Source organism: Symphalangus syndactylus, chromosome 16 (genome assembly GCF_028878055.3).
Source record: "Symphalangus syndactylus isolate Jambi chromosome 16, NHGRI_mSymSyn1-v2.1_pri, whole genome shotgun sequence".
In the NCBI taxonomy this organism is placed as follows: domain Eukaryota; kingdom Metazoa; phylum Chordata; class Mammalia; order Primates; family Hylobatidae; genus Symphalangus; species Symphalangus syndactylus.
Genome location: NC_072438.2, coordinates 16,169,400 through 16,182,238, shown reverse-complemented (window position 1 = coordinate 16,182,238; position 12,839 = coordinate 16,169,400). Strand labels below are relative to the sequence as shown.

The 12,839-nt window shown below is 51.7% G+C and overlaps 1 protein-coding gene across 5 annotated transcripts in view; it reads left to right on the top strand.

The window, feature by feature from the left end:
- Positions 1-12,839, top strand: part of EVC (EvC ciliary complex subunit 1) — a 120,035-nt gene that overhangs the window by 90,948 nt on the left and 16,248 nt on the right. For all 5 annotated transcript variants that reach the window (XM_055245432.2, XM_063619725.1, XM_063619726.1 and 2 more), the window contains exons 15-20: positions 188-394; positions 3,834-3,978; positions 6,626-6,737; positions 10,103-10,229; positions 11,445-11,538; positions 12,269-12,380. In XM_055245432.2, the coding sequence (XP_055101407.1) occupies positions 188-394; positions 3,834-3,978; positions 6,626-6,737; positions 10,103-10,229; positions 11,445-11,538; positions 12,269-12,380 (797 nt within the window). The remainder of the gene's footprint in view (positions 1-187; positions 395-3,833; positions 3,979-6,625; positions 6,738-10,102; positions 10,230-11,444; positions 11,539-12,268; positions 12,381-12,839) is intronic.

Sequence of the window (12,839 nt, the reverse complement as noted above, 5' to 3'; positions counted from 1 at the left end):
TGGGGACACAGACACCTAACCTCATCCATTGATTTTTGCAAGCCCAGAGGCCACCTCTTTCTGCCCTTTCTCTATCCCTTTTCCAACCCCTGGGCCCTGGATAGGACCAGCCCCACATCCCAGGCCTGGCCAGAGCTTCTCTGTGAGAGGAGTACTTGGCCCCTGCTCCCAGTTTTTTCCCTTCCAGGAGGCGCGTGTGCTGGAGGAGGCCAGCCGGCTGGAGGAGGAGGCGCAGCAGACGCGGCTGCAGCTCCAGCAGCGGCTCCTGGCCGAGGCCCAGGAGTTGGGGCAGCTTCTGCAGCAGCACATGGAGTGCGCCATTGGGCAGGCGCTGCTGGTGCACGCACGGAATGCGGCCACCAAGAGCTGGGCCAAGGACAGGGATGACTTCAAGGTATGCACTGACCTCTGTCCCTGGGGACACCGAGGGCAAGAAGGTTCAGGGTAGGGTCCATGCCTGGGTCTGCTCCTTGCCACACCGTTCACGGAGCTTGTGGCCTAGTAGACTTTACCTGACTTCTCCATGACTGGATTTTCTCATCTGTAAGATGGGATCTTCTCCCTCGCAGAATGGGGAGGATCAGTCGCAGCAGATCACAGGTTCTGCTCCTGCTGTTAGGCCCTGAGCTGCATTGTCCTGAGCACTGGCTCTGCTTTACAGCAGCACTGAGTGAGACGTGGTGTCACCCAGAGCCACGCAGCTGGTCAGTGGCAGAACCAGGATCCGAACCCAAATCCCTCTCTCAGAAAGAGAGACGTGTGCTTTCCCTGCCCCTGGCCGCCTCTGCTGAGACATTGGAGCTTTCCGGAGTTCATCCTGACGGCTGAGCAATGCCGCTAAAAATCAGTTCAGCTTGAGTAGACAGTGGTTTAACTCTTTATACTGACAATAATCATAAATAATAGTGATAAAAATGATAACAGTAAGAAGTCACATTAGCATTGCACTTAAGTCTAACTAAGGGCTTTTTCCTATCTCATCTTGTTGGATTTTCCCCACAATCTTTGTATAGTCAGGATCATTTTTCTTCCCATTGGGAAAAAGAGGCCTACGATTGGGCAAAGGATACATTTCCAGCCTCCAACCTAGTGAGTGGCAGCGCGGGGGCTGCAGGAGAATGACCAGCACACACTCTGCATCTGCCTGGTGCCTCCCTTACAAGCTGTAAGGAGAGGTGGGGCGCCCCTTACAGCACCTCGCTCCCTGCAGGCCACTGTAGGGATGGTGTCTGTGGCTGGCAGACAGTAGCAGGTTACAGCCCTGTGCCCAGCAGGCAGCCCTGGCATCGGGAAGTGCAGGAGCCCTTCTAGGAGCCCTCCAAGGGGTTCCTTTCTTTTTTTTTTTTTATTTTTTGAGAGAGTCTCGCTCTGTCGCCCAGGCTGGAGTGCAGTGGCGCAATCTCGGCTCACTGCAAGCTCCGCCTCCCGGGTTCACGCCATTCTCCTGCCTCAGCCTCTCCGAGTAGCTGGGACTACAGGCGCCCGCCACCATGCCCGGCTAATTTTTTGTATTTTTTAGTAGAGACAGGGTTTCACCGTAGTCTTGATCTCCTGACCTCATGATCCACCTGCCTCGGCCTCCCAAAGTGCTGGGATTACAAGCATGAGCCACCACGCCTGGCTGGGGTTCCTTTCATCTCAGTAAAATGAGTCACTTTGCGTGTCTGTGCAGCAAAGAGGCTGGACTCACATTTCTGCAACACCCTGTCTTATTCTAAATATCTCACATTTGCCTCAGATTATCCAAACATTAGGGCTGTGCCTGGCTGGCGATGTTGGGAATGTCACCCCGTCCCTAAAATTGTTCACATGTTACCTAATAGTAAATGCTCGCTGCATGGAAATGGAACAAGATATAGGGGTGTCATATTTTGTCCTCAGCTTCCCAGAGGGATTTTGAGTTGAGATTGGAAAATGAGTACCACCACAACTTCACACTTACAAAAAAGTAAAAGTAAAGTGAGGCTGGGCGCGGTGGCTCACGCCTGTAATCCCAGCACTTTGGGAGGCCGAGGCTGGCAGATCACGAGGTCAGGAGTTCGAGACCAGCCTGGCCAACACAGTGAAACGCTGTCTCTACTAAAAATACAAAAATTAGCTAGGATGTGGTGGTGTGCGCCTGTAATCCCAGCTACTCGGGAGGCTGAGGCAGGAGACTCACTTGAACCTGGGAGGCGGAGGTTGCAGTGAGCCAAGATCACACCACTGCACCCCAGCCTGGGTGACATAGCTAGACTCTGTCTAAAAAACAAAAAACAAACAAACAAAAAACAAACATTGAGTTTAGTTTCTAGAAGAATGGTCATTTATTCAGCCTGTATTCAGGGGCTTCCTGGAACACTAGCGCAAATGTGTGTGCCGACAGGTACGGGGAGACTGGCCAGAAAAAAACTGAGGAGGAGGAGAGAAGGGGTGGCCAAGGATGGACAGCCTGGCGAAGGGAGGAGAGGTGGGTGCAGAGTGGGGTGTCCGCCGCTCTACTGTGGCAGGAACGCAGGTGCACACAGGATGTGAAGATGTGGGTGGGCTTGCTGACCTTCGGAAAAAGAGGATGGGAGCTCCCGATAGGAAGTGCAAGGCTGGAGCCCAGGTCCTTGGAGGGGTGGAGTGGGAGCCCCCTTTGCAGATGGGGCAGAGGAGAAGGAAAGAACCATTGGCAGTAAGGGATGAGCAGGGGCTCGGGAGTTTGAAGAGCAGCTCAGACCTGCACTGCCACCCCGGGCTGTACAGTCTCCTCACCTCCGCAGCCTCCGCTCCACACCTGTGTGCTCAGGCACCTTTCTCAGATGCTGCAGTGAGAGTAAGTGGGTATTTTTTCTTACCCAAAGCCTTGCACCGTCCAATAAACATTTGTCGAAATGGGGATGAGCTTTTCTGGCTTTTGCCTATCCTCTTATGAAGAAAAGGATGATAACTTTGTCAGTGCACAACCAACACATCCCCAATCATGGGATGTCTCAGGGTCTCCTGTCTTTTCTGCTTTGGTCTGAAAGTGTATCATGTAGAAATGCATGTAGCTGCAAGTAACATGGCTCAAAGAAATAGAAGTTACCGCATACCACAGGAAATGTGGAGGTGCGTGACCCAGGCTGCCACAGTGGCTTTGTGATGTGACCAAGGATGAGGCTCTTTCTTTCTGACCCTGCATTCTTGCTGTTAATTTGTTGCTTCATAGTCTTAAAATGGCCACTGTCACTCCAGACATCAGGGCTGCATTCCAGGCAGGAGGAGGGAACAGCAGTCTTTCACCTGCCGATCCTCCACCTTAATGTTTAGAAACAGAAGGCCTCGGCAGGGCGTGGTGGCTCATGCCTGTAATCCAAGCACTTCGGGAGGCCAAGGTGGGCAGATCACCTGAGGTCAGGAGTTTGAGACCAGCCTGACCAACATGGCAAAACCCCATCTGTACTAAAAATACAAAAAAGTAGCCAGGCCTGGTGGTGCATGCCTATAATCCCAGCTACTTGGGAGGCTGAGGCAGGAAAATCACTTGAACCTGGGAGACGGAGGTTGCAGTGAGCCGAGATTGTGCTCCAGCCTGGGTAACAGAGTGAGTCTCCATCTCAAAAAAAAAAAAAAAGTGGGGAAGGCCTCTTAGCCGACTTTCCGTAACATCACATTTCATTGGCCCTAAACATCCCTGACCTAGAAGATAGGATTCCCATGACTAGTTTAAACCAGCCATGCACTCTCTGCCTGCTTCCTGACTAATCCAGGTTGGTGAGTAGGTGGAAGATCTGAACCAGGGCACGGGGAGGCAGGGACTGGATGGGCCGTGGGTGGCTCCCACATGTGACTTCTCTGCTGTCCCCGTCCTTCCTTTCTCCCCTCAGAGGACACTGATGGAGGCGGCAGTGGAGAGCGTCTACGTGACCAGCACTGGTGTCAGCCGCCTGGTGCAGGCGTATTACCAGCATATCGGAAGGATCATGGAGGACCACGAAGAGAGAAAGCTGCAGCACCTGAAGACCCTGCAGGGTACGGGACGCCCCGCAGGGAAGCCCTGGAAGAGACTGGCAATGTGTGCTTTTAGTCTGGGGCACAATAGGATGTCAGATGTTGTGAATTTTATTTTTGGGAATATAATTATTTCAATGTTTTAATGTATTTATCCCCTGCTTTGTCTCAAAAAGCCTTTTTCAAAAGGCACTTAAAGAAACATAGGCATAAGGACACATCCAGTGCAGTGGGAGTGTTTTAAGTCAATCGCTCAGGACAAGGATAGGATACGGAGATAGAGTCAGGGCCAGGGCTTATCTAGGGCAGCAGTCCCCAGCCTTTTCAGCACCAGGGACTGGTTTTGTGGAAGACTATCTTTCCACAGACCAGGGTGAGGGGGAAATGGTTTCAGACGATTCGAGTGCATTGTATCTACTGTGCATTTTATTTCTATTATTATTACATTGGAATATACAGTGAAATAATTATACAACTCACCATGGCCCCTGATCTAGGACATCTGCCTGCAAATCCTAATTAGACGTTCACTGATTTGTCTGTGAGCTTCCTGGTGGTCAAAGAGATGGACACCTACTTAGTTAAAGCCACCACAGTGACCATGAGCCCAGTGGCCCAGGGGGTGTTCGAGACCCCAAGAATTTTCCTGCATGGGTTCTTGTAAAAGGTCACCCTGGCGTGATAGAAAGGATGGTATCCCCAGTTCCGGTAAGATACAGATAAGCATGGTTGGAAGCCAATTTCTTAAACGCCACTTCTTATAACACCCTCCCCTGAGTCCAGAGCTTCCAAGCAGGTGGGATTCCACTTCTCTGATGGGCTTTGCCTGTCATGTCCAAGGACTAGAGTTGGAATCAATCCTGGGAGAGTCTTCCCTGAGAGTTTCTCCTCTCAGCTGAGCCCAGAGGCCACCTCTATCTTCCCCTTCTCCTGAGGAATTTGAGGCCTAGATTCAAATAAAATCTGGGCACGTTCCCAGAGATCTGCCAGGTTTTCCAAAGGAAGAGTTGGGCTCATTTAGCAGGAGACAGACATGATTTCTGCTACTGCAGAACATTCCAGAACTGGGGCATGTCTCTGTCCCTCGGTAGGCCTTGGTTTCCCCATCTGTGGGACTAGGGTTGGACTGCCCCCCCCACCCCCCACTCCCATCTCCCCTATGCACCCTCTCAGCTCTTATTTCCTGCTTCCCTGATAGCCCAGCTCTAATGCAGGGATTTCACAGTAAACACATTGAAACAATATAGCTTAACTTAAGCCACATCAACTCCCTTTTCCTTATTTAGTAATCTGTTTTATTTAAGAGTCAGAAATGCAGCTGGGTGAGGTGGCTCACATCTGTAATCCCAGAACTTTGGGAGGCCGAGGTGGGCGGATCACCTGAGGTCAGGAGCTCGAGACCAGCCTGGCCAACATGGTGAAACCCTGTCTCTACTAAAAATACAAAAATTAGCCGGGCGTGGTGGTGGACGCCTGTAATCCCAGCTACTCAGGAGGTTGAGGCAGGAGAATCGCTTGAACCCGGGAGGCAGAGGTTGCAGCTGAGACAGCACCATTGCACTCCAGCCTGGGTGACAAGAGCGAAACTCTGTGTCAAAAAAAAAGGAGTCATAAATGCTTGCCCCTAGAGGCCATCTGGGTTAAATCACTCTGTAAGTGCCAGCAAGCTCTCCCAGCTAGTTAAGTGTGACAGGTCTCCTGCTGTGGCCACAGAAGCTTGAGTTGGGTTTTTGGAGGAGAGGTACCTTGAGGAGGTAGTCCTATAGTTAGCTGTCCAAACCAGGGGCTCTATTAATAATTAGGCTGGGCTGACAGATCTAAACCATGCCTGTCCTAGGCAGCCTCATCATTTCACCTTTTTTTTTTTTTTTTTTTTTTTTTTTTGTGAGACTAAGTCTTGCTCTATTGCCCAGGCTGGAGTGCAATGGCATGATCTTGGCTACTGCAACCTCCGCCTTCTGGGTTCCAGCAATTCTCCTACCTCAGCCTCCCAAGTAGTTGGGATTACAGACACATGTCACTACGTCTGGCTAATTTTTGTACTTTTAGTAGAGACAGGGTTTCACCATGTTGGCCAGGCTGGTCTCGAACTCCTGACTTCAGGTGGTCCACCCATCTCGGCCTCCCAAAGTGCTGGGATTACAAGCGTGAGCCACCTCGCCCGGCCTCACTTTACTTTTAAAGCTTTTAAAAGCCAAGAGTTTTCTGAGCAGCTTAACCTGCAAACAAGAAGGAGCTCCAAGAAATGGGGCATAACTTCAGAGCCCAGACTTCCTAGCTCCTTGGAGAGCACCCACTTCAGCACTGTGCCCTCACTCTGCCTGGCCAATCACTTTTCCTTTACAGTGTGGCTTTTAAGCTCTTTGTGGTGCCTTCTCAGTGTTGACTTTTTCTCAGTCGGCCCTCCTTTCTCCTGATACAAGAAAGCTAGAGGTGGAGCAGGTGGAGCAGGTGGACAGGGCGCATCATAGTTTCTCTCTGCAGTGCCTGGTCCATGATGGAAGCTGTGTTGTTTGCGCACACAATGCCCTGTCCCTGTGCTGGTGGAACGATACACTCTTTGAGAGCTGGTGTGTCCCACTTACCCTGCACCCCAGCACCTGCCCCAGACCTGGCACAGTCGATCCTCCAAACAGACCCCTTGATTGTCCTGTGTTAAATGGTCTAGGTGAGAGGATGGAAAATTACAAACTGCGGAAAAAGCAAGAACTCAGCAACCCTTCATCGGGCAGCAGGACGGCCGGTGGTGCTCATGAGACCTCCCAGGCAGTCCACCAGAGGTGAGGTCCCAACTGAGCTCCCACGGAGGGGTGTTCTCTACCCCTTCACGTGGCGTATCTCTCTGTGGTGCCGTCAGCAGGTGCCATCGCGTGCATTACCCGTGGACTTGGGGGCCATCGGCCTTCCTCACCCGCTGCCTCTGTCCTGGTCTCTGCCCTCCATGCAGCACCTGGAATGGCACCTGGCACAAATGAGTGAGCAGGTCAAGGTGTGGTGGCGGCTTCATTCCCAGGTTTAAGTGGCATTCACAGCCCGGACACAGGTCTAAGCCATGTTTAGACACGCGCCTCCCCTCTCGTACTTTGGGCATTTTCAGAAGCAGACCTTGACGAGGATTTGGGGGCAGGTTGTTTACCTGGGAAGTGACCTGCAGAAGCACAGTGAGAGGGCAGGGAAGTGAGGAAGAGGTGGCTGCTTCCTGTAACTGTGACCATCACAATGAACGCAAATGTAACAGCCCAGGCCATGCAGACTCCCTGTCCCACAGTGCTGGAGGTCAGAAGGCAGGCTTGGCTCTCCTGGCTTCTCTGGGCCTCGCAAGGCCTGAGTGAAGGGGCCCGCCAACCGGGCTGTTCTTAGGAGGCTGCTCAGTAACAGGTGTCGAAACGCCCTGCTGCAGGGTTTGCACAGACCGAATTTGCCCTGACTTTCCAGGCTCCCAGCAAACTACGGTCCGGCAAGTCCTCAGATGTGGGGCACAGAAGCATCACCCAGCTTTCCTGCGAAACTTGCAGGTTCTGGGCCCACACCTGGAGACTTGGGCTCAGAAAGTGTGAGGGGAGCCCAAGAATCTGAATTTTAGCTGCACCTCTCCCCACCAAGGGATTCTGATACATGTGGTCCAAGGGCTTCACCAGGTGATCCAAGAGAAGGAGCCTCAGCAGCCACCTGGGCCAACCTGCCTTATGGAAGAGGAAAAGGAAGCCCAGTGTTGGGAGAGGGGGTGCATGAGCCCATCTGTGACTCACAGCTTATGTATGGCTGTTGACGCCCTTCCCTCCCTGCCACACCTCCTTGAATTCAGAGAGGCAGTTTCTTTTCTTTTTATTTTTTTTGAAGGAGTGACAGTACAATTTTGTGACATAGCTATATTGAATAGTGAAGTCTGAGCCTTTATTGTAACATCACCCAAATAGTGTATGTTTTACCCATTAATTTCTCATCATCCACTCCCCTCCCATTGTCCCGCCGCCCTTCTGTGTCTCTGTTGTCCATCCTTCCCCTCTCTCTCTTTTTTTTTTTTTTTTTGAGACAGAGTCTTGCTCTGTTGCCCAGGCTGGAATGCAGTGTCGCAATCTCAGCTCACTGCAACCTCCGCCTCCCGGGTTCAAGCGATTCTCTTGCCTCAGTCTCCCGAGTAGCTGGGATTACAGGCGCACATCACCATGCCCAGCTAATTTTTTTGTATTTTTAGTAGAGACGGGGTTTTACCATGTTGGCCAGGCTGGTCTCAAACTCCTGACCTCAGGTGATTCACCCGCCTTGGCCTCTCAGTGCTGGGATTACAGGTGTGAGCCACCGCGCCCGGCCCGTCATTCTATTCGCTGTGTCCATGTGCACACATTATTGGGCTCCCACTCATAACTGAAAACATGAGATCTTTCTGTTTCTGAGTTGTTTCACTTAAGAAAATGGCCTCCAGTTCCATCCATGTTGCTGCAAAAGACATGATTTCATTCTTTTTCATGGCTGAGTAGTATTCCATTGTGTATATGGACCACATTTTCCTTATCCAATCCTCCATTGATGGACACTTAGGTTGATTCCATATCTTTGCTATTGTGAATAATGCAATAAACACACGAGAGCAGGTGTCTTTCTGATACACTGATTTATTTTCCTTTGGGTAGATACCCAGTAGTGGGATTGCTGGATCAAATGGTTGTTCTATTTTTAGTTCTTTGAGAAATCATGCTGTTTTCCATATGGGCTGCACTAGTGTATGTTCCCACCAAAGGTGCATAAGTGTTTCCTTTTCTCCACATCCTCATCAACGTGTTATCGTTTGTCTTTTTAGTGATAGCCATTCTAACTGGGGTGAGGTGATATCTCCTTGTGGCTTTAATTTGCATTCCTCTGATGATGGGTCATGCTCAGTGTTTTTTCACATGCTTCTTGGCCATTTGTGTGTCTTCTTTTTTTTTTTTTTTTTAAGAATGTCTATTCATGTCCATAGGCACGGTTTCTAGTGGAACTCGGCCTCCTTGAAGGTGTGAGAGAGGCTGCAGTCTGGAGCGCTGGCCTTAGCTGGGCCACATGAGTGATTTGTTTACTGTCCACCCTCCTTCTTGCCACTCAAACTAGAGCTCCATGAGGACAGGGACTGTGAGTCTCTGTTCACACCTTTGTCTCAGAACCCAGCACAGCACCTGGCAGGCCAGAGATACTTTAATGAAGGAATGAGTGGATGGAGGGAGGGACGGAGGGAGTGAGGGGTGGAGGGATGGATGACGGGGTCTGTAGGATGCACAGGAATTTGCTGGGCAAAAACAGAGGAAAGGCGTTACTGGCAGACAGAAGAGGTAGGAGCAGGGTGGCATTTTCACACCTCGGAGCACTCCACATGCACAGGTGCCTGTCCATGCTAAAGGTGGCCCTGCCTTCAGATCTAGAAATTCAACCCCTTTCAGAAAATCTGCCCTAAAAGATGGGAAAGAGGCAGGCAGGGAGCAATAATGGAAACAGGGTGGCTGGATTTGGATGTTCCTGTTTGCTGAGGACCTGAGGGCATCCAGAGAGGGAGGGGGGCCCTGGGGCTCAGGGACCCGGCCTCTGCTCCAGCTCTGTCCCCCTCTCTGAGAGTAACAGGGCTGCCTGCCATATGCGGGATTTCCCAGAGGCTGCATCCCAAGAAGCTTCTCATTTTACGAGGGAGGGGCCAGGGCAATTCTGAGATTTGCAGTCAGGGGTGGGTAGCCTGTGGCCTCTGGTGCTTTTAGGAGAACGCTCCTCCCTGGGGTAAGATTGTTTTCTCATGAGAAGATGCCACCTTCTGCTCAGCCACTTCACAGATGTGTGTCCTCAGGGAGACCCCCACCTCTCTGGGCTTCTTCCCCCTGGCTTTTCTACTCTGTGCTGCTGGTGTCGTGAAGCTCCTCCGAAGATCACATGCAAAGTGTGTGGGCAGGACTCTGTAAACTCCCGCGTCCACTTTGTAAAGAGCGTCCACTTTGATGGAGAGGCAGCCTGCCTGTGGGGACTGGAGCTGGGGCTGCTGTGAATGGTGCCCCCGATGGCCAGGCCCCACTTGGGGCTCCCAGGGATCAGCGGCCTCCCTGCCTTCCTTCTCCCTCCCTCCCTCCCTTCCTTCCTCCCTCCCTTCCTTCCTGCCTACCTGCCAGCCTGCCTGCCTTCCTCCCCACAGGATGCTGTCCCAGCAGAAGAGGTTCCTGGCCCAGTTCCCGGTGCACCAGCAGATGCGTCTGCACGCCCAACAGCAGCAGGCAGGAGTCATGGACCTTCTGGAAGCCCGGCTGGAGACCCAGCTACAGGTATAAGTTACAGAACTGGACCATCAAAAAGTGGTGGTTTAAAGAGGAGCAGAAATAGCCGAAGCCAGCCTGTGACCGCGGGTCAGCCATGGGGACTGTTGTGAGGGGACCCCTTGGTCCCTGCACTTCCCTGCCTGTGGCATCGTTGACCCACAGAGTCTCACCTGCTAAGGGTGTGTCGGCCTCACCTTAGGACCCTGAGCCCCTGGAGGGCAGGTGTGGCCTGTGTGGATCCCTCCAGTGGCTGCAGCACCACAAGCAGGGCCAGGCCCTGACCAGCTGGTCAGGCCTCATCTATGGAGCTGACAGAGAATTGAGCATTCCCCTGTGTGCGCATGGCCACCAGGAGGCTTCCGGTGTAATGGTGACCTCTGTGTCACTCAGGCAGTATTGGTGTTAGCTAAAGTTTACACTTTATTTACAGCAAACAGGAAGCTCAGCTCTCATGATATAAAGTGCATATTTCATCACAGAAAATCCCATTTGTGTGAGGTTATACAGTGAGATGTAAGGTGAGAGTATAAAGTGTGGCTAAGCAAAGTGGCTGCCTTTAAAAAAATCAAATCTTCCAGAATGGAAGCATTTAGCAGAGTGTTGGCCCTTTCAGAGTGTTCTCCACTGGCGATGGCAATCGCAGAGTGACAGTGATAAGAATACAGCAGTGGTGGCCGATAGGTACTTATTGAGGGTCTATGATAGACAGTCATGAGCTGAGAGCTTTGCACACACTTTCCAACAAAAGAGGTTACTGCTATTGTCCCCATTACAGATGGACAAACTGAGGCACGCATGGGTTAAGTTGCTATCCAGGGTCACAAAGTTAATGCGTCATGGAATTCTGGTGTGTCTGTTTACACCACGGTGTTGGCAGTTAAGAGCCCAGCCTGTGGAGTCGGGCAGAAGTGGGTCCCATCCTATTCTGCTGCACCTGCTCCAGGCAGGTCACTGAGGCCCTCTGACCTCAGTGTACTCTGTCAACTGAAGACCGATGGCCGGTGTGAGTGAGGACCCACAATTATGCAGCAGGAGCTGGTAGATGTCCGTGTGTCCTCCTGCTCCTCTCCTCTCTGGGATGTATCTTAGAAAATTCTCCTCCATACTGGGGACGTGGTCCCCAGTGGCCAGCCTCGAGTGTCAGAATTCACTCAAGTGGAGAGGGATTTAGAGAAGTCAGAGGGAGACCCAGCTGAATGCTCCTCTCTGCGTGCATTTCAGGAAGCTGAACAGAACTTCATCTCCGAGCTGGCAGCCTTGGCCCGAGTGCCCCTCGCTGAAAGCAAACTGTTCCCCGCTAAGCGTGGGCTGCTGGGTGAGTCATAGATGCTTGCACTGCAGCGGGAAGCACTCTGGGCTAAGAGATATGGGTTCCAGTTCCACACTGGCTGCTAACTGGCTGTGTGGCCTTAGGCATTGTGCCTAGGCTCTCTGGGCTTTTGTGACCTTGTCTGTAAATGAGCAGGCTTGGCTAGGCCACCCCACAGGCCCACTTGCTCTCTAGCATTTGATAATTCCAGTTCCTGGGTCTGGTGTTCACTGGCTGTGCCCCCTTACTGACTGCATTTTTCCATCTGTAAAGTGGGGATAATAAGCCCTCCTCCCACCCCTGGCCAGTGACAGTTCAGTAACATCACAGGATGTTTTAACCTGGTAATGGGAGAGTGACTCAGAAGGTGGTGTAAGAACACAGAGATCTACTAAAACAAAAGCTATCACACTGGTGCTGGGTTTTCAGTTGCTTGCTGCTTCATTAAGTCTTCCAGTCAGCTGGGTAGAGTAGAAACCCAGGGCGAGCCTAGCAGACTGGAGCTCAAGCCACAGCTCTGCCACTTACTGGCTTGTGCAGGCTTGGGAGAATACGTCACCTTCCCAGATCTCAGTTTCCTCATTAGTTGAGTGGCTGCAGTAGCATAAGGTACCAAGCACACACTTGGCCCACACAACATGCTCAAAAATGTCAGGCTGGGTTGGCGTGAGGCTGCACGAAGTTGTCACTTGTCTAAAGTCACAGAGCCATGCCTGGGTTCATCTGTCCTCTACAGAGAAGCCCCTAAGGACTAAAAGGAAGAAGCCCCTGCCCCGGGAAAGAGGGGACCTGGAGGTGCCCAACGATGAGGACCTTGCCTCTGGGGACCACACCTCAGGCTCACTCAGGTACGACTGGGCCCCAGGCCTATTGCCTGTGGCTGGATTTGGTAAATGCACTCAGCTGCTGTGTGCCAGAAGTCTGGGCAGGAAAATCATCAGTCCCCTCAGAGGCATTAAATGTAAAGGTTTAAGAAATGACAGGTATGAACGCAATTTGTGGGCAGTAAGCCATGATGATACCAGGGGTGCCACATGGCTGTTACCCTTTCTGTTTGTGTCTCATTTGGCCAGATGAGCCTTGACCTACCTCCACACCCCATTGGCATCCAGCCTGAAGTGTTGGGCAGTCAGTCCCCTGTTTGACCAGGGCTGGCTGTGGTCATGGCACTTGGATGACCTCCTACCCAAGAGAGGGAAACGGGTTTTATTTGTTTCTTAACAACCCATGTCAAAGTGAAAATTGTTTTGATCACCTTTGGCTGCATTTTCATTTAATCCAATTGGGTAAGTTATGGCATCAGGATG